Source organism: Nelumbo lutea, chromosome 2, assembly GCF_056320005.1.
Source record: "Nelumbo lutea isolate HS-2025 chromosome 2, American lotus-T2T, whole genome shotgun sequence".
In the NCBI taxonomy this organism is placed as follows: Eukaryota; Viridiplantae; Streptophyta; class Magnoliopsida; order Proteales; family Nelumbonaceae; genus Nelumbo; species Nelumbo lutea.
In genome coordinates, this window is record NC_142685.1 from 111,181,990 (window position 1) to 111,203,787 (window position 21,798).

The 21,798-nt window shown below is 37.9% G+C and overlaps 1 protein-coding gene across 1 annotated transcript; it reads left to right on the top strand.

The window, feature by feature from the left end:
- The first annotated feature begins 1,578 nt into the window (after positions 1–1,578).
- Positions 1,579–14,888, top strand: NUDX23 (nudix hydrolase homolog 23). The gene is made up of 7 exons (XM_088970782.1): positions 1,579–1,997; positions 3,381–3,503; positions 13,314–13,390; positions 13,595–13,730; positions 13,819–13,959; positions 14,117–14,175; positions 14,395–14,888. Exons 1-7 carry the CDS (start codon positions 1,713–1,715, stop codon positions 14,453–14,455), a joined length of 882 nt encoding a protein of 293 aa, XP_088826908.1. The 5' UTR covers positions 1,579–1,712; the 3' UTR covers positions 14,456–14,888.
- Positions 14,889–21,798: the final 6,910 nt, after the last annotated feature.

Consider the following 21,798-nt stretch of genomic DNA (forward strand, 5'->3'; position numbering starts at 1 on the left):
TAATATATAATATGCATAAATATATATAAAATATATGTATACCTATTAGTTCGGTTAACTATCGGTTTTCTATATTGGTTAACCGAAACCGAATTGGTACCTTTAGTTTTTTTTTTTTTTAAACACCAAACCGATCAGTTTGGTTAATTGATTTTTCGGTTCGTTTTCGGTCAGTTTTTTCATTTTTTTTTTGCTCACCCCTAGTCACAAGTCAGGCTGGGTTAGGTCGGTTTGAGGCCAAACCTAGCCCAACCCTAACTTATAAACCCCAACCCTAACCCTAAATAAATTCCTTCAACCCTAACCCTAACTCAAACCAACCCAACCAGAAGTCAACTTCAGATTGGGTTGGGCTTGAGTTGGGTCCAACTTGACCTTCCCATTCCTTAAAATCTCATAGAACTTCTTAACCTTAGATCTTAGTTCAACTTTCATTACATATATTAATCCTATGTTTTATTAGTATTTGTTTGTTGATGTTTTTATTGGTTCTTTAAGTACAAAATTCAGAAAAAAAGTGTTTGAAATGACTATGGTTTACTATGATGAGTAATAATAGATATTTTTATGGGCATCAAGTTAAACAACAGAGGGGAGACAAAGAATAAAATATTCAGAAAACATAAAATATGTTATAAAGGTTTTAGTATTTCCAATTAGGATTAAGTGAAGTGGTTATCTTAAATGAAATAAATGATAGTATGTGGTGGTGCATTACAACTATGATGCATCTAAACAAATCAATGTATGACAATTATATACAACTATGGAGTCGGGTTTGGGTTGGATTGAGTTGTCTGAGGGGTCAATCCTAATCCAACCCGAAGTAAAATCGGGTTCATAAATTTCAACCTAAACCTAACCTGAGCATCAATCTGACCCAACCCAATCTAACTTTTTTGGGTTAACCGGAAGTTAACCCGGCCCAAAATTGCAGCCTTAGTTCAGGTATTGGAAATTTGGAATGGCACATTTTGAAGTTTAGATATTAAAGCGAGACAAACCCCAAAGTATAGTGTATTAATATGGAATTTACCCAAATTTGATTTGATAACTTCGTACCTGAGTACCTCAGAGTCACAACCAAAAATACAAGAAGACCTAATCAAGGAAAAACTTAAACCAAATGCCTAACTGAAATTCAGCCCGCCCTAGTATTTGGGCTTGAGCCCGGTGGACCGTTGGAGTTGAGATTGAGCCCAGCCTAATTGCATACCTATCTTATACGATACCGGTGCGGGTGCCATCAAGATTCATGAAGCTGAAAATAAGCTGGAACCTGGAGGCTGGAACACGGCAATCCAACCGTAGATGACTGATGATGACCCACCCATTTTTGAATGCAACTGCACGACGGTTACCTATGATTTCCTCTTACAGTGTTCTACATACCAGCTTGTGAGAAGAGCTATCGATCTGGACCGTTCATCGACAAGTCCGCCAGAGAAATATAACCACACATCAACATTATCAGTAAGATCGCACGGAGGGAAAGAGTTTCATACATATATCTGCTCTAGATACCGTTACACTGGAAACCACTTGAGACAAAACTTAATCGAGTGAAGTCATGTGTTGATCGAATTCAACAGGCTCGATCTTCAAATCTTCTGTAGAAATCAATTTTCTAGCTCTGAGCTTTAGAAGCTCGTGTCCTCTGCGTTGTTGTTGTTGTTTTCAGTTTGTGGGATCTTGGATTTGAAGAGCAGATCATGCTGAGAGCTATCCAGTTTCTTGGTTACTCTTCTGGAGTCGTTTCGTCTACGCTGCATAGATGGAAGCCGCATGGGGGCGGTGGGAAACTGTCGCTCATGTCCATCTCTACTAAATCGGCGTCGACGTTAACGTCGGGAAGAGTAGCGGTTTCTTTGCTCTTGTCCGATGGTTCTACGGTCCGAGGCGGTTGTTTCGGAGCATTTCGAACCTCTGCAACTCGTTCTGAATCGAACTCGGACTGTAGTTCATCTTCTTCTCCAGCAACTGCATTTCAGTCATTAGTAAGCTTTTTTGGTATCTTTTCTCTTTATATAAAATAGGATTGAGTTTATATTCGTTATGCTATTGTCTTTCTTTGCTAAGTTGGGTGAGCGCAGTTTAATTTACAGAGACGGGTTCAAAATGTCTAAGGTTTTCGAATAATTGGATTGAAAACAAATGTTTATTTGAGTTTTTCTGTTTTGTTTATTTACTTCCTAATGTATTTCTTGGAAGGCATGTGTGAAGTTGAATTCTGTACTTGCGTTGGTGATAAAAGGTGCAAATAGGGTTTTTTTGCTTATAAAATAATAGTTATTTTCCCTCTTTGAGCGGTGATCGGCAAGAATCTGTTGGAAATGCAAATTGGTTTTGAGTTGTTTCTTGTTTTATTGTCTCTGTTTTTTCTTTCCTTTTGTAAGCTTTAGTTATGTTATTATTTTAATGAGGGCTATTGGAGTTTGATGCTTATTAAGAATTGGATGCTTTAACTTTTCCTTTTTTACTTGGTAATACTTTGAAAGAATACAGTAGAAATCAGAATTGTTCTTCTTTTATTCTTGTTTGAAAGAAAATTTCTGTATTTCTGGAATTTACATTCCCCCCCCCAAAAAAAAAAAAAAAAAAAAAACAAAAAAAAACAAAAAAAGCAAAATATAAAAAGATGAGGATACTAAGATGGAAATTGGGCAAGACTAAAAAGGATATAAGTATAAATAAGTTCATTCAAGAGGACTTAGGAATGGCCCTAATTGGTGATAAGATGAAGGAAAGTCAACTGAGATGGTTTTGTCATGTGCATAGGTAGTCAATGACTGCATTGGTGGAGAGTGATTTTGTGTAAGTAGAAGGTCCTAAGAAAGTATGGGGAATACCAAAAGAAATGTGGGTTGAAGTGGTAATAAATGATCTATAAACTTACAATTTGATAGAAAACATGGCTGTTGATAAAACAATGGCAGAGTGGGATGTGTGGACCTGACCCCAAATAGTTGTACTAAGGCTGCGTTGAGTTGAATTAAATGTTCTCATGTTCTTCTTTTGATACACTTTCAGATATACCTAGTATAGTTGAATTTTGAATTTCTTGTAATTACTGTGGAAGCCATCAATAACAGGTATGAAGGTGACAATTGGAGCTGTAGAAGTCATTACCAACAAGTATGAAAGTGGCAAGTGGAATTTGTATGTACTATGAGTCATTAGAAGATGCATACAGCTTTGAAATTCATTAATCCTTTTCCAACTATAATATATGCCTTTGTGTTTAATTATATATGCTTAAATATGAAAAAAATGCATATTTACTATTTAGTACAACCACATTTCATCTAAAGAGTGGTTCGTGATTATTCTTTCTTTTCCAAACTTTTGCATGGGTCCTAATCATTTGAATGTGCTCACAGGCCCATGTCAATTTCTGTCAGTGGTGTGGTGGCCCAACTAAGCAAGCTATTCCTGATGGAGATGAGAGAATGAGAGATGTTTGCCAGCTTTGTGGGAAAGTTGCCTATCAGAACCCAAAAATGGTACTCAACTTTTGAGTCTTTGATCTAGGTATAAGGTTAATATTAAAGGAATCGTATCTGCTTCTATCTTCTAAGTTCTATTTTATTTTTGAGATAATTCATTTGACCAAAATATCATTTACAAAAGTAAATAATATAAATTTTGTATTCACGTAGCCCTGGATGGGTCAACCCAATCCTAAGAACAATTGCAAACTCATTCAGCTTCCAGTTTCATTGGATAGAGCTCCATAATGTGGTTTAAACAAGTGGATGTGATGGTTCTACTAGATATACAACAATATTTCCACCATCTATTTTACCATTTCCTCCATACCATTTGAGTGATTATAACCTATAATGGTGAAAATTACCAGAAAAGGTAATTTGGCAAATGGATGTAGAGGTATAGGTTTCCTCAACAGCCTAGTACAGCTATGATATTTTCAATACTCTAGTGAGGCCATTACACAGAAAAGTTGTCATCCCACAAGATTCTTCCCAAAGAACTGAAACTGGATAAACTTCAAGCCCCTGAATAAAACATGTATAGATACCCATTTGAGTAGAACTCTCAGTCTTGTCACACAATTTCTCAGTGGGAAGAGACTGATTTTCAAAGGTTCTGTCTTTCCTCTCCCTCCAAATACACTAACTGATCACTAGAGGAATCATATTCCACAATACTTTACCCCTCTTGCTGAAAGCTTGGGATCTCCTAGAAGAGATTAATGATTCAATATCAGGAGCTACAGCCCAATATACACCAAAAAGCTGCAAAGCATGAGACTAAACAGAACAGGAAACACTGCAAGTTACTAATAGATACTGTGTGTTTTCTTCAGCCTGTTCACACAGGTAGCACCAGTTAATGGTGCACTTTTTTTTTTTTTCTTCTCAACACATCTATGGTTGGTTTGGTGATCTGCATCATATCCAGTAGGGCCTCCATGTAGATGCATATGCTTAGGTTTCACCTTTTCGATGATCTGCATCATAGCTAGTAGCCTAGTAGGGCCTCTCAGTCATTAACATTTCTTCTCAACCTAGGACACTGAACAATCTGATTTGCATTCCCTTTATAATAGTCACAGATATGGGCGACTTTATCCTGTGCCAGAGCAAAGATGTTGGGGAAGGTACAATTGAGACCTGAGAGGACCATTTTGAAATCGCCAATCTTTCCAAACGAAAATGTTCTCACCTTTCCTGGTTTATAGATAACATAGTTGAAAAAGATATTTCATAGGCTTCATTGACAGGGCCTGACTCCCACCCCAGCTCAGCCTCCCATATTTCCACTTTACAACTTTCCTCCAAAGCTCATTTTTCTTAGTTCCAAACCACCACAGCCACTTGGATGGGAAAGCAATGTTAATCTGTTTAAGTGGTTAGCTACCAACTACTCCTCCTTGATGTTTGGCTTACATACCTCTGCCATGCCACTAGATACAGCTTCTTTTCCTCTGCTTTACCATCCCACAAGAAATCCCTTCTCAGCTTTTCTATGTGTAGAAGTTCAAGACTGCTATCAGCCTTGAACCCTAATAGATTTCAGGTTCGAAAATAGAAGGAAAATGTAGAGAAGAGAAGAGGAAGAGAAGAGATAACTGTAGAATACAAAGGGTTGAAAGGAGGGACAGAATCTGAATGTTCTACCACCACCACTTCTATTTAGTATTTATAGGTTATGCTCATTACATGGAAAGGACAGATCTGCCCTTAGTATTTACATAACAAATAGAACAAAATAAAACTGAAATAACGACTGACCACCAGTTAGCCCTAGGATGATTAGAACACATTCTACTCTACGAACACAGTGGGACCATAGCTGTGGGGCTCACATCAGTGTTCTCTACACTCCCCCTCAAGTTGGGAATAAATGTTTATCATTCCCAACTTGGATAGATCCGCCTCTAGCTTCTTCCTTGGTACAGCTTTGGTGAGGATATCTACTAGCTGCATGTTGGATGTGATGTACGGGAGACACACTTCTTGTGATGAGACCCTCTCTCGTACAAAATGTCGATCAACTTCAATATGTTTAGTTCTGTCATGCTGCACCGGATTGTGCGCTATATTAATAGCCGCTTGATTATCACAATACAACATCAGGGGCTTCTCATACTCAATACCCAACTCCTCAAGTAGTGATCTCAGCCATAGAATTTCAGCCATTCCATTAGCCATTGACCTGCATTCAGATTCAGCACTAGATCGGGAGACAACACTCTATTTTTTACTCTTCCAAGAGACAAGGTTACCTCCCACAAGGGCACAATATCCAGAGGTAGACCTTCTGTCATCAACACCCCCAGCCCAATCGGCATCCGTATAGACCTCTCCACCTTCATGTGGTCATTGTTCTTGAACAGTATACCTCTACCCGGGCATCTCTTCAAGTATGCTAATATTCTTTCTACTGCAAGAAGATGCGTGGTTCTAGGAGAATGCATGTACTGGCTAACAACACTAACTGCATAACTGATATCTGGCCGAGTGAGGCAGAGATATAGGAGCTTTCCCACTAATCGCTGGAACATAACTTTGTCTTCAAGAGGCTCCCCACTCTTTGCACTAATCCTGTGGTTCTGTTCAATGGGTGTATCCGCAGGCTTGACACCTAACTTTCTAGTTTCCGCCAACAGATCTAGAACATATTTCCTCTGAGAGACAAAGATCCCCTGTTTAGATCTAACAACCTCAATACCCAAAAAATACCGTAGTGCACCAAGATCTTTCACCTCAAACTCTTGATGAAGGAACTGTTTGAGGGACTCAATCTCATGGCTATCATTTCCTGTCACCACAATATCATCAACATATACCACAAGTAGTGTTAGAGAGGACTCCACCCTCTTGATGAACAGTGTATGATCTGACTAGGCCTGTACATAACCGAACTTCCCAAGGGCTAGTCTGAATCTATCAAACCAAGATCTAGTTGACTGCTTCAAACCATACAATGCCTTATTGAGCCGGCAGACCTTCTTACTTGTCTCTATGTCATAGAATCCAGGAGGCAACCGCATGTAAACCTCTTCCTGCAGGTCTCCATTTAGAAAAGCATTTTTAACGTCCATTTGGTACAAAGGCCAAGTGTGGCTTACTGCAAGAGATAATAGAACTCGAATGGTGGTCATCTTGGCTATCGGGGCAAAGGTCTCCATGTAATCTATACCATAAGTCTGGGTGAACCCTTTTGCAATTAGCCGAGCTTTGTACCTCTCAATGGAGCCATCCGCATTGTGCTTCACAGTAAATACCCATCTGCATCCAACTGGTTTCTTTCCTTTGGGCAGATCAACTAGCTCCCAGGTATTATTTTTCAACAGGGCATCATCCATTTCAACTTGCATTGCATCTTTCCACTTCGGGACTGATAGGGCTTCTTGCACTGTTATTGGAATAGGGACATTGGCAACGGAAGTAAGATAGGACTTGTAGGAGGGAGATAGGTGATCATAGGATAAAAACTGGGAAATGCAGTGGGTAGTAGATGTGGTACAATGCCATTTCCCTTTGCGGACGACAATGGGAAGGTCAAGGTCGTCTGCAGGAGGTGAAGTGGCAACAGTGGAAGGAGTCTCTGTGGGCCCTGGGACTGTAATACCTGGACTTGGAGCCGCAAAAGAGGTTGGAGCTGGCCTGGACTGCTGATGACCGGGATCAACCTGCCTGCATCGCCTGTGATAGACTCTCAGCTCCTGATCCCTTTGACCACCATCACTATTGCAGCCCTCATCACCCAATGTAATAGGTAAGGGAACAACCCCAAAAGTATTAACCCTACCCTCACTGCGCTCCCCCTGAAGAAAAGGACCCAAATCCCCACTCTCACTGCTCTCCCTCTGAGGAGAAACCTGAGAATAGTAGGGTGTCTCCTCAAAGAAAGTGACATCCATGGAGACAAACTTCTTCCCTGAGACAGGATTATAGCAGCAATAACCCTTTTGAGTTTGTACATAACCAAGAAAGATGCATTTGGAGGCCTTTGGGTCGAATTTGGAGTGATGGGGTTCGAGAAGCTGAACAAAACAGGTACAACCAAATGTTTTAAGGGGAACAGTAAGCAACTCCTCGTTTGGGTATAGAAGGGAAAAGGAGATTTCATATCAAGAACCCAGGAAGGAACCCGATTAATAAGATATACCGTCGTGAGGATAGCATCACCCCAGAAGCGAATAGGGACATTGGAGGTAAACATAATACTTCTAGCCACCTCCAAGATGTGCCTATTCTTCCTTTTTGCAACCCCATTCTGCTGAGGTGTATGAGGGCAAGTGCTCTAGTGGATAACCCCATGATTAAGAAGGTAAGATGCCAATGGCTTAACAAAGTATTCCTTAGCATTATCAGATCTAGGAACTTTGATCTTGGCATCAAACTGGGTTAGGATCATTTGGTGGAAGTTTTGGGTCAGGGTGGGAACCTCATCTCGTGAACGCATAAGATAAACCCAAGAAAACCGAGTATGGTCATCAACAAATAACAAAAAATATCTGTACCCACCCATAGAAGGGATGTGATATGGCCCCCAAACATCAGTATGCACAATATCAAAAGAACTATTACTCCTTTTATTACTCAATGAATAAGATTTTCTACAATGTTTAGCAAACTCACAACTTTCACATTTCAACCAGGACAACTCAACAAACTCAAACAAAGTAGGAAACAGACTCTTTAAGGATCGAAAAGACAAATGACCCAATCGGTTATGCCAAAACATAACCGGACTCACAATCTGAGAAACAGTGACTTCTTATCCACTGATCCCAACGAGAACTCTCCCCGAGCAGATAGATCCCATTCGTCTCACAGCCAGTCCCAATCACCTTCTTTGTCTCTAAGTCCTGAAAAACACATCGGTTAGGGAAGAAAGTTACTGAGCAGTTCATATGTTTGGCAATACTACTAACTGAAAGAAGGTTAGTATCAAGCTTAGGAACATGCAAGACAGAAGACAAGGAGATAGCATCCGATAGCTTGATGTCACCCTTGCCAGAAATGGGGACAAGAGAACCATCAACAATAGATACTTTATCCCTACCAGAAGACAAATGATAAGTGGTAAACAATGAAGGCAAGCTAGTCATATGGTCGGATGCACTTGAATCTATTACCCAACAGGGTTCAGTAGTACTTGGAGCTGAGGCATGGTAGGCTGAGGCTCGAGTACCTGAATGTGCGAAAGCAGATGTGGCAGGGGCTGATGGTGACTGCGGTGGCTGAGCTGAGTTCTTAACTTCCTTTTCCAACTGTATTAAAGCAGCCCGAACTGCAGCTAAGGTTTCTAAAGGTGTGCCTCTTGTGCTAGACGAGGATGCTGAATCAGTGTTCACGGCCACATGAGCATTACCCTTCTTGCTTCTCAACATTGTCGGGACCAAATGAGGATGTAGTTTCCAATATGTTTCTTTTGTGTGTTTGGGTTTCTTACAATGCTCACATACCACATCTCTTTTATCTTCCTTTTTCATGTCCCTTTCTGAATCACCTCCTGATTTGGGTTTAACAGCTACAAGGGTTGGTGTAAGATGCTGAGGTTGCATCATGACTTTCCTCCTGGTCTCTTCACTATGCACTAAGGAGTATGCCTGGAAGAGAGTCACACTATCTCTAATCAATATCTGTTGCCAACAATATCATACTCTGAATTTAGACCTACCAGAAACTCAAACACCCTATTTGTCTCGACTTGCTTTCTATGGGTCTGTGCATCTTTGGGACTCTCCCACTCAAGAGTCTCTAAGTGATCAATCTCATGCCACAGGGATTTCAAGGTAGAGAAGTAGACCGAAACCGGTTTCTCTCCTTGTTTAAGAGTGTTCACTTCACATTTCAATTCATAAGCTCTGGCAACATTAAGGGGTTAGGAATAAATTTCTTTCATAACATCCCATATCTCCTTGGCTGTCTTTGCCCATAAGTAATTTCGGTTGATATGGGGCTGCATAGAATTATACAGCCATGTCATAACCAAGTAGTTTTCTTGGACCCACTTGGTATACATGGGGTCTCCCTTGAAAGGTTTTTTCACATCTCCCAAGAGATACCCTAATTTACCCCTTCCCCCAATAGCCATCATGGCTGATTAGGCTCATTCCAAATGGGGTCTCCCTCGGAAGGTTCTTTCACATCTCCCAAGAGATACCCTAATTTACCCCTTCCCCCAATAGCCATCATGGCTGATTAGGCCCATTCCAAATAGTTTGATCCATCAAATTTTACGGTTGTAATCTGAAAACCTGTCTCAGAAACACTACCATAACTGCTGTTCCCAAAACTGCCTTTTGCCTGATTTTTAAACTCCATTTTGTTCAAGAACCAGTAGTCTCAAAAATTAGAGTTACTACAGTCGAAGAACAACGCTTGGACTATTAATCACAATAAAAAATCAGTATAGAACTAATCTGTATTCACGGTATATGTGCATGAAACTAGTATAAGTCTGATCTGAAACCAATTAGCAAACACAACAGCAACAGTCCGTACAGTTTTCACTCCTTAAAAGAGTTCGAAACCCCAAAAAAGATCTGAATACAGTTTGGAGAATGATTTGATATGCTGAAGCAGAATTAGGGTTTTAATCAATCCTTAAAAAATTTCTCAGCCACACATTCCAAGCAGTACCATACAGATAAGACTTGTAGTAGGGTTAATATGTAACCCTAAAACTGATCAATGTTGAAAAAAAACTTAAGAAGAGCTTCACAGGTAGATCACAAGGCTCGGCCCAGCAGCATGGTTTGCAGCAAGATTAGTAGGGTTTGCCGCAAGGTTAAGGCCAGGCCAAACCCTAGAGAATAGAAAGAAGAAAACCCTAGAATGGTTCAGCCGCCCTTTCTACATAGGTCCAACCTATCTTCTCTGATAGTACTTCTCTTAGAAAATAAAATAACTTACAAGAGAATGCTGTTCGCTGCCTTCCAAGGTTACCCGGACCCTAGTCTTCTCTGATTCTTCCTGATCACCAACACTTTGCAACCGTGGAAAGTCTTCAATAGCTGCTAAACCCTTTGGCAATCTCCAAGAATCAGTCAACGAACTCTACTTTCTCAGCTTCCAGCCCTAGATGGTTCTCATGTGGTCGGTTGGACTAGACTCACATGAGAAACCCTAACCTTGCTCTGATACCATGTAGAAGTTCAAGACTGCTATCAACCTTGAACCCTAATAGATTTCAGGTTCGAAAATAGAAGGAAAATGTAGAGAAGAGAAGAGGAAGAGAAGAGAGAACTGTAGAACACAAAGGGTTGAAAGGAGGGACAGAGTCTGAATGTTCTGCCGCTGCCACTTCTATTTAGTATTTATTGGTTATGCTCATTACATGGAAAGGACAGATCTGCCCTTAGTATTTACATAACAAATAGAACAAAAATAAAACTGAAATAACAACTGACCACCAGCTAACCCTAGGATGACTAGAACACATTCTACTCTACAAACACAGTGGGACCATAGCTGTGGGGCCCACATCAGTGTTCTCTACACTATGGTACTCAAAATTGAGGCTGGAGTTCTAAACAGGGACATAAAATAGGTAGGAAGGTTAGAGAGAACACTCTGTATTAGAGTAATTTTACTTGGCCTTGGACAAGTAATTTCTTCCAGCTGGCTAATTTGGTCTTTATTCTATCAATCACCAGGTCCCAGATTTCCTTTGACTTGCAATGAGCACCCAGTGGCAAGCCCACAAATTCTGAAGGGATCCTACCCTGCATCCCCAGACAGTAGCAAGATCATCAATATTTGGGAGCTCCCCAACTGGAAAGATAGCACTTTTCTGCAAATTTATCTTTAAACCTGAAGTATCCTTAAAGCACATAAGAAGGCACCGGAAGAGCAGCAAGTCTTGGCTATAGCGTCTAGAGAAAATCAGGGAATCATCTATGAACTGGAGCAATGTGATTGGATCACTGTCAGATGAAACTTTAATACCATCTAAGTAGCTACCTGAAGCAGATTTATCAATCATTCTACTCAATGCCTCCAAAACAATAATAAGTAGGAAGGGGGATAAAGGGTCACCTAGGTGTAGACCCCTCTTTACTGCAAAGAAACCTCTTGGCCTGCCATTAATCATTATTGATATTTTAGCTGCAGCAAGACAACAGGCCATCCATTTTCTCCATTTCAGCCCAAAACCCATCCTTCTAAGTTCTAAGAAGGTAATCAACAAAGCCCCACTATACATGGTCATACACCTTTTCAATATTTTATTTGCATATTACTCCCAGATCTTCAGCTTTGAGCCTTGAGTCTATGCACTCATTCACCCACTAGAGCTCCATCTAGAATCTGTCTGCTGTCAACAAAAGCACCTTGAGAAGGGAGATAATGGGACCCAACACACTTGGTCTAGAATCCGTCTAACCTCTTATTCCCAAGTACAAATATAAACTTGGACATGAATATGGGAAAAAGGAACATGATTGCCCATTTCCTAAAATCCTGGATACTGATACAGGTATCCCATGTAATTTGCTAATATTATGTGTTTATATCTAGTTTTGAAGCTAATTAAAGTTCATTTTTCAGAACTTGTGTCTTGCCAGGTTTAATTAAACTTCAAACACGTGCAGAATTTTTTTATAGAATAATTTGTTAAAACAAACCACTTTACATATTTTAGAAGTATTAATGCTGTAGAGTATCTCTAGAAGTATCCATGCAGTATCTGGTATCATATCAAATAAGGATCATATCTGACACTGGTATGCAAGGCATGTACAGGTATCTCGGTATCACAGGTTCTGACAATTGGATCTGATTTTCTCCCAGTTTTTCTAGACCAAACAACACATGTTAATCTATGTAAAATTATGCTTATAACTTTTCCAAATGGGTTGAAGCTTAGCCATTAGGGCTTTCATTGACTGATCTTGTTGTCAGAGATTTTCTTGAGTCTATCAATACTTAAAAGATAGTGGTTTCTGATCCCTAACCTGAACTAAAATCTAATCCATTTTTTGATTCTTAAAATATGTTAATCTGGCAAAATAAGGGTCCACATTTTATTTCTGCCTCTTATTTCAGTCAATTTCAATGAAACCTTGTATAATTTGGTTAATGGCTTAATGCAATGTTAGGTGTAAATGTTAATCTATAAAGTCATGTTTGAATTTTTTTTTATTATTTTATTGAAAGTTCTGATCTTGTTAATCTTGATTGATGCTGTTTGATTTGTGAGACCTTACACCCTGGAATGAGAATTTCATTGCATCATTATTAATATCTTCACTGTAAAATACAGGGCTTTTGGGACCATGCTGGGAAATGAGATGGTATTGCAATGGGACTTTCTTTACAACTTCTGCTGGGATATTTTATAGTCATAGAATTTTAACCTAGTTTGTACAAAATTTTAGAAGTTAAATTCCTAATATATGCTTTAAGCTTTTAGAATAGTTTTTGTCTTTTACTTTGATGTGTCACATTTGACAGTAGAAAAGAACTTTGTTTTTAGAAAAAAACTGTCTTGGCTAATTCTCATTATGCATGGAGTTTCTTGATATTGTTAACTATGCATCCATCTTAAAATTTCAGTACAACTTTTTGTGCATGCATATATTATGTCTATTATATTGAAATGCTAACTAAAAAAGGAAAATATAACAAACATTGATCATGTCCAACTTCTACAATAAGAAAGAGATGTTATTCCAAATTCTTTTAGGGCCTTTTAATGTGAAAAATGCTTATATTCTTGCTAAAGTTGGTTCATGGTATATGTGTCTAAATGTATTCTGCACAGTTAAGTTCTCCCTTGTGGGGGTGGAAAATGTCATTCTGATATTTGTTTCTTTGGACTCATTCCTGTAGATTGTGGGTTGCCTTGTTGAGCATGACGGCAAAGTCCTACTTTGCAAGCGGAACATTCCACCATCTTATGGTCTTTGGTATGTATTATATATGGGTTGCAGATAGAAAAATATTTTCTTTAGCTTATTTTTTTCTTCAAGGGAAGGTACTTGTGCAAATGATTATATTGATCTGTTCTGGATAAAAAATGGATTCTGAAACATGTAATATGTTTTTTTTTATCAGCAACACAAAATTGATTCATTAGATTAACAAACATGTAATATGTTCTGCTAATATAGGACTCTTCCTGCTGGCTATATGGAAATTGGGGAGTCTGCAGCAGATGGGGCAATCAGGGAAACTTGGGAGGAAACAGGTGCAGATGTGGAACTAGTATCACCATTTGCTCAACTGGATATCCCTCTTATTGGCCAAGTAAGGGCGAACATTTTCATTTTTCATGTTACTTTTACTTTTCCAGACTTGGGTGTCTATGTATTTATTGATGATACCGATGGAACAGAGTTACATAATTTTCAGAGCAAGGATGAAAAAAGTCCACTTTTCACCAGGCCCTGAGTCTCTGGATTGCCAGCTTTTTGCACTTGATGATATACCATTTGATTCTTTGGCATTTTCATCCATGCTTGTAACATTGAATATGGTATGTGGTGTTCCAGACTACATATATTGATGTTTTCCTTTCCTTCATTGTTACAGACACATACATCTGCAAATATTATTATATATAGCTGTAGGTTAATTCTTAATATAAAAGTTAGACTTGTCTAATGAATGCTTCTTATCTACTCTGACTACAGTACATTGAAGACATCAAAACTGGAAAACCCAAGTTTCATTATGGTATCATAAATAAGAGGTACTTGTTCATTCAAGTCTTTCATAGCCTGAACCTCAAATGAAAACCAAGTTTGAATATACTGTTGAAGACTACTGCTTCAACTTCTGAATGTTTCTTAAGGCCATTAGCTTTGTGGCATTTCTCCATTTGTCTCCATTATATTATTACTGTAATAATTGGTTCATTTAGGATTTTAAGAGTTATTTTCTTAATTCTTTCCCTGATGGTGGCTTGCAGACCTGGTACTAGGCCAGATGATATTCATGCCTACACTCTAGATCATCATATGCAGTCATGAAAAGGTGTTTGTCTCTTCTGCCATTTGTTGTAAAGAAGTACAAGATGGGGAAAAAAGAGTATTAGAATATACAATAGCCAACAACCGCCAGGGAATTCTTTCTTCCTTCACTTCTGGCAATACAGCAGCTGATGTTAACAAATAATGAATTAAAGGCTTCCATCATGATATAACCATATGGATGGGGCAGAGGATTATTCTTCATGGTCATTTGCATGGGTACTGATACCCTTTTTGATTACAGGAAAAATGATGTAGTGCTGGTTCACTGTATTGCTCATGCTTGCAAATGAAATGAAGAGAAAATTCAAATTTTTTCTTTTTTGTTTGTAGTTAAGAAAGAAGTATCAATTATCATGTAGAAATTTCCCAGTGTTGATTCACTGTACTTCTCACACTTGCAAATTAAATGAAGAGAAAATTCATTTTTTCCTTTCTGCTGTTGTTATTTTATTGGCTTATATGCGTTCGTGGTTAAGAAGTATCAATGATCTTGTAGAAGATTTCCTGGTGTATAATTAGACATTACAATCTGGTTCTTGGGCGCTATGTGTTGCAATGTTTGGAAAATTAAGCGAATAGAACATCTATATATAAGATGTCTGGATTCTGAAGGTTTGGTTCAAACATAGTTTATACCATTTTCCATGTCTAAACTACTAATTAGTACTTCTAGTTGTTGGGCCAAATTTGGTAGCGCATGCAGGATGAACTAGTTACTGTAAGATTTCTCATTTGATTTTGGAATGCAGTGCCACAAGGGACCACAGTGAGGGGGTACACGAGTCAAGCCAATAAATTGGTTCAACCTGGCTTGAAAGGAAGTACTTGATCCATTCATTCAGTTTAATATTCATTGTATTTTACTATTTTATCATGTTGTAGTTTCTTTTGGTTTTCCTTTTTCTAGCCTTGGATTTTAAAAATGGCTTAGTACCAGTAGAAACCCTGAGGAAAAATATACCAAGCAGATTGAATTAATTACTAGTTTTGAAGGAGCAGCAGCAGCTCATCTAACTGATTTCAAAGCTTCTTGTACTCTCAATCAGCTCATATGATACAATAGATGTAAGAGATTTTGGATAGACATCATAGAAGATGAAACTAAAAGCAAATGGTTAAGGAAGTTTACTTTAATTTCTTCTGTCCTTTGTTGAACAATCAAATTTCCTATTTTATGCCCTTTCTTTGTTCAATAATCAAATGGTCTTAACTAGTGGATGGAATACATATGGTAATGCTGTTAAAATGTAGTGTTCTGCGTAGGGTTATTTGTCTTTCTTCCTCTCCTTTTTTGTTCTGTTTTTGTCTCTATTCTTAAGTTACACTATCAGGGGTAGTTCTATAATTTTTATTTCATTATGAATATAAACCATATAGGGGCGGCAGTTGTGTCTCTCGATAGAAACTTTTCAGCCCTATTCTCTTCGTATTCCTCTTCTTCTCTTCTTCTCCATTTCTTTGCTTACTAGGTTTATACCAAGTTCCTTTATTTTTTTTACTAAATATCGGTCTAATAACATGGTATTAGAGCTTGGTTGATCGACCTGCTTGATTACATCTCTGAAGGATGCCTGAGACAACATCAATTGAATATTTTTGCTAATAAAAGGTGAAATGAAGAGGAAGGACAAAAAAAGGATTGATTGCCTAGAGGGTTAGGAGGCTTCCATGCCTCAAGTTGCATCATGTGTTGGTTTTTTGATGGTGTATTAGACTCCCTCTATTTGGTAGTTCAAAGAGGGACCGTAAATGGTGCAGATTGGATGATCGTTGTTTGTATTTAGCGGGTTTGTTTTTATGAATGGTGTGGTTGGTTACTTGTAGAAGGGTTTTTTGTGTTATCTTTTTTTAGGGGGTTGCAGCTATGTTGTTGGTGTTTCTAGATTAATAGTTGAGTTGGTTGAGTGTTCTTGTTGACTTTGGAAGGTGTTAATCGATGATAGCTTTTGGCAATGAAATCAAAACGAGTGTGATGGTACAACTTGATTTCATGGTTGTCCAGATGATGTCAGTCAAACTTAATGCTACAAATTGTATACCATGGGAAAAATCTGTTGAGGTAAATTTGATAGTCAGGGGAAAACTAAAGTATATTAAAGAAAATAAACCAGAACCAGGGGTTGTAGGGTATATAATGATTGGATCAAAGAGAATATGCAGATCATGACATGCCTTTGGAACAGTATGGAACCTCATATTAGCGTGAACTTGATGTTCTTTGATATTGTGAAATAAATTTGGGAACATATCAAACAATTGTATTTTGGACACGATAATGTAACTAGAATCTATCAATTATATCAGGAATATTTTTAACTACAACAAGGTGATAGGAGTGTAGAGGAGTACTATGCTAGTTTAAAATGTTTGCATAATGAGTTGGATTCATACCAGAACCTTTCAATTGATCTCAAAGTGCAACAACAACAGATGCATCAGTTGGATGTGGGAAGATTTCTTTATGTGTTGAGGTCTGAATTTGAACCAATGTGTGCCCAAATTTTAGGTAGTAGTGATATACTCACATTATCAAAAGTTTTCTCTAGAGTAAGAAGGGTTATTAGCCCACATATAGATAACTCTCCAGTATTAGAGAAGTTGGTCCTAGTTGTAGCCAAAGGTAGTAGAGGTGGCTTATGTGGTAGAAATAGCTATCCCAGATGGGGTAATCGTGGAGTGAGAGGAAGTCATGGTAGTGGTAGAGATAGGAACATTAGAGGTCATGGTTTTGGTGCTAGTAGTCATGGTCAAAGAGTGCAATTATTGTGGACGGAAAGGGCATAATATGAACTTTTGTTATGATTTGCATGGCCTGCCACCTACTTAGGCAAATCATGTTGTTGTAGAAGAGGATATTGGTGTTACAAGTGATGGCTACTTCTTTGGGCATTGGGAAGGACAGGGAAATGGTCTTTATCACACTTGAAGAGTATGGAAAACATCATTTGTCTTCCTCTTCCCTTGGTAATACTGCAATTGTTGCAAAACTAGTACAATATGCCTTGTTTCCTCTTTTAAACCATGGATTATCAATTATGGGGCCTCAGATTACATAATTGGGTCTTCAGACCTATTTGCATCCTTATCCCCTCCCTTCATTGCCTAGTCGGTTACTCTAGTTGATGGTATTACCTTTGTTGTTTTCGGTACTGGTATGATGTGACTTTACATTCTGATTTAACTTTGCCTTCGGTGCTCTATGTTCCTAAATTTCCTTTTAGTCTCATGTCTATTAGTAAGTGGACAAAATCTTTGAATTGCTTCATCTCATTTTTTCCATCTTATTGTATTTTTTAAGATCTTAAGACGTGGCAGGTAAGAAGTTGGAGGATTGTACTATCTAGGATGGTGGTGGATCGTAGAAAGCTCTTCATTCTTCCATTACACCATTGCAGTGGCACTGTCAGTTGGGTCATCCTTCTCCTCTTGCTCTCAAGAGTCTTGTTTCAGATGTCATATCTGTTCGAGAATTACTGTGTGAAGTCTATTAGCTTGACAAACATCATCATGTTTCTTTTGTTCCAAGGGAATTTACTAGAGCCTTAGGTCTTTTTGAAACCTGTTCATTCAGATGTTTGGGGTTTTGCCCAGTTGATTCTTATAATTATTTTAAGTATTTTGTTTCCTTTCTTGATGATTTTCGAGAATGACTTCAATTTATTTAATGAAATCTCATACAAAAGTGTTTTGATATCTTTCTCTCTTTTTATATTGAAACCAAGAATCAATATGGTATCTCCATTAAATAATTTCATCCTAACAATGCAAAAGAATATTTTTAGCACTCGTTTCATATATTCTTTGAATCTCATGGCATTATACATCAATCATTTTGCTCCTCTACTCCACAACAAAATTGAGTGGTTGAGCAAAAAAATATACATTTACTTGATATTGCTCGACCACGTTTGATTCAATGTTAGTTCTGAAAATATATTAGAGTGATGCTGACCTTACCTCTTGTTTTCTCATTAATCGTATGCCTTTATTACTGTTACATGGTTCCTCCCCTTTCTCTATTGTATTTCCTTCTTAGTCTCCTTTCCCTTTGCCTTCGCATGTCTTTGGTTGTGTTGGTTTTGTTCACTTCCTAGGTTTGGGTTTAGATAAAGTTTAAACAAGAATTACAAATCTAGGGTTTAGAAGAAGAAGAAGAAGAAATGTGTCGAGAGGTGTGTGCTAGTTATTGTTTACACCCTCAAAAGTTCTTTATATTTTAAAAAGAGAAAATTACAAAGAAGCTCCTACTCAGGCACCCAAATACAGAGAGAATACAAGAAAAGAGGAAAAATGCTAAAATACCCTTATCTAAGCATTCTCAACACTCCCCCTCAAGTTGAGCATATATGTCAATCATGCCCAACTTGGTAAGGTTCTTAGCAAATTTTTGATATTGAACACCTTTAGTGAGACAATCATCTTGTTGGTCTTTTGACCTTACAAAAGGAAGGCAAATATCTCTGCTAGCATTTTTTTTTTCTAATAAAGTGTTTATTCACTTCAATATGCTTTGTACAATCATGTTGGATAAGATAATGGGCAATGTTTATGGCTGCTTGATTGTCACAATATAGTCTCATTGGGACATCTACTTGGATGTCCATCTCAGTCAATAAGGTCTTCAACTAGAGTAGTTTAGACACTCCATGAGCCATTGCCATGTACTCTGCCTTAGCACTAAATGAGCAACAACAAATTGTTCCTTACTTCTCAATGAAATTACATTATCTTTAAGGCACAATAACTAAATGTAGATCTTCTATCATCAATTGATTCAATCTTTAGATGGTCATGATCAGAATACAACACCCCTTTGCTAAGGCATCCTTTCAGATAAGCTAAAATTCTATTAACCGCTTGCATATGAGATGTCTTGGGTTCATGCATATATTGGCTAACCACTCCAACAATATAAGATATGTTAGGTTTAGTCAAGTATAGATACAGAAGGTAGTCCACCAATATTTGATATATCCCCTTATTTGGAAGAACTCCTTTAGTGGAACTCAACTTATGGTTGGGGTCAATTGGAGTTTCTACAGGTTTACACCATAATTTCTCAATTTCATAAAGCAAATCAAGTACATATTTCCTTTGTGACAAGAAAGTTCCCTTTTAGGATCTTGCAATTTCAATGCCAAGAAAGTATCGAAGATCACCAAGTTCCTTAATCTCAAATTTGAAAGCACGGAAGGACTTTAATTCAACTATCACAACAATGTCATTAACATATACTATTAACATTGTTACTCTACCATAAACTCTTCTAATGAATAAGGTGTGGTTAGCCTGAGGTTGAGAAAAACCAATATTTAGGATATCATTTTTGAACTTGTCAAACTAGGCTCTCGGGGACTATTTGAGCCTATATAAGGACTTCTTCAAGCATAGACTTTTCCATCACTATTAGGAAAGTTTACCCCAGGTGGCAAGTCCATATATACTTCATCTTGTAAGTTCCCATTAAGGAAGGCATTCTTTACAATTATTTGATGTAAAGGCTAGCAAGAGACATGATCACATGAATAAAGTTCATTTTAGCAATTGGATCAAATGTTTCTAGATAATCAATGCCATAAGTTTAAATTATCCTTTGGCTACAAGCTGAGTTTTGTACATCTCAATTGAGCCATTTGCCTTGTGCTTAACTGTATAAACCCACTTACACCTAAAGGAAAACACATTTAACCGATTTAGGATCAAACTTACATTAGGAATGACTCGTATCATCGAAAAACAAACACAACCAAAGATCTTGAGGGGTAGTTTAAAATGAGGTTCATCAGGGAAAAGAAGTTTTTTTTTTTTTGATCAATAACAATGGATTTTATTAATGATTTGGAAAACCGGAATTGCAAGGTAAGGAGCTAAAGAATCTTAACTCCCAATTACCCTATAACACCAAACCATGGAGCAATTACAAAACAACCCAAAACATAGAGTTTCTGTTCACCCCTTACCTAGCTAGACCATTTGCCAGTGCATTAGCACTTCTCACTATCCATATACAACAAATTTCAGTATCCTCGGTGAGCCACTTGAACTTCCTCTTTTCATTGCTATATTTCTAGAGCATAGAACTGTCATCTTTTAGCCAATTCACTACAATTTTAAAATCACCTTCTATGATCAACTTTTAAAAGTTCATTTCCTTGGCCCTTTGTATCTCTTCAAGAGCTCCTAGGATCTCAGCCCTCAAGGAATTTTCCTCCCCAATTGGGCCAGAATACATAGCTAACATGTTTCATTTTTCATTTCTTATCACTCCCTTCATTCCAAAGGGCCCTGGATTACCCATGCTACTACCATCAAAATTCAATTTGGTGAACCCATGAGGTGGAGGTGTCTAGTAGGAATTGGAGGACTTCTTGATTGAGCCTAACTCAGCAATCTCCTTCCACTTTCTGGTCTCATCAACTGAGAATACTGCAAACAATCCAAGGTTTTTAACCAGTGAATCAGGGAAAAGAAGTTGATGAGGAGAATGAAGGTTGATGACCCTTGACGGAAGTCTATTAATGAGATACACGGTTGTCTCAACATCATCACCCTAGAAACGAGTGGAAACATGAGTTTGAAACAGTAAACCTCGAGCAACTTCAACCACATGCCTGTTCTTCCTTTCAACCACCTCATTTTGTTGTGGAGTATGACTAGATGAACTTTGGTGAATAATCTCCCGATCTTCAAGAAATCGATGCAAATAATGTTCAAAGTATTCATTGAAGTTTTGAACAATCATAAGAACTTCATCTTGACTTTTCATCAAGTACAGCTATGTATACTGACTGTAGTCATCAATGAAGATGATGGAGTATTTATACCCACCCATGTGGAGGATAACATATGGGTCCCAAACATTAGTATGAATCAAATGGAAAGCAACATTACTTCTTTAACTAATTGCAAAATATGTGGTTCTACATTGTTTGGATAGATGACAAACTTCGTATTCAAGATTTAACTTTGACACAGAGTTAAACAAGTTTGGAAACAAGTTTTACAGAATTGAAAGATGTATAGCCAAGGCGACAATGCCATAATTTCAAAAGGCTCATTTTCTCATTTGAACAAAACTCAGTCTAGCTTGACAGTCCATGCTTTGAAGGTCCATTAAAGAGGTAGACTCCATCAACTTCATGCCCACTTCTAATCATCTCTCCCGTGTTCAAGTTTTGAAAAAACACAATGGATAGGAAAAAAGTCATTGAGCAATTATGAGATTTTGTGAGAGAACTAACAGACAACAAATTTTTATGTAACTGAGGCAAATGAAGAACAAATCCAAGAGAAAGGTTATGAGTGAGTTTAACTTCACTCTGACCCGGAATAGGGGTTTG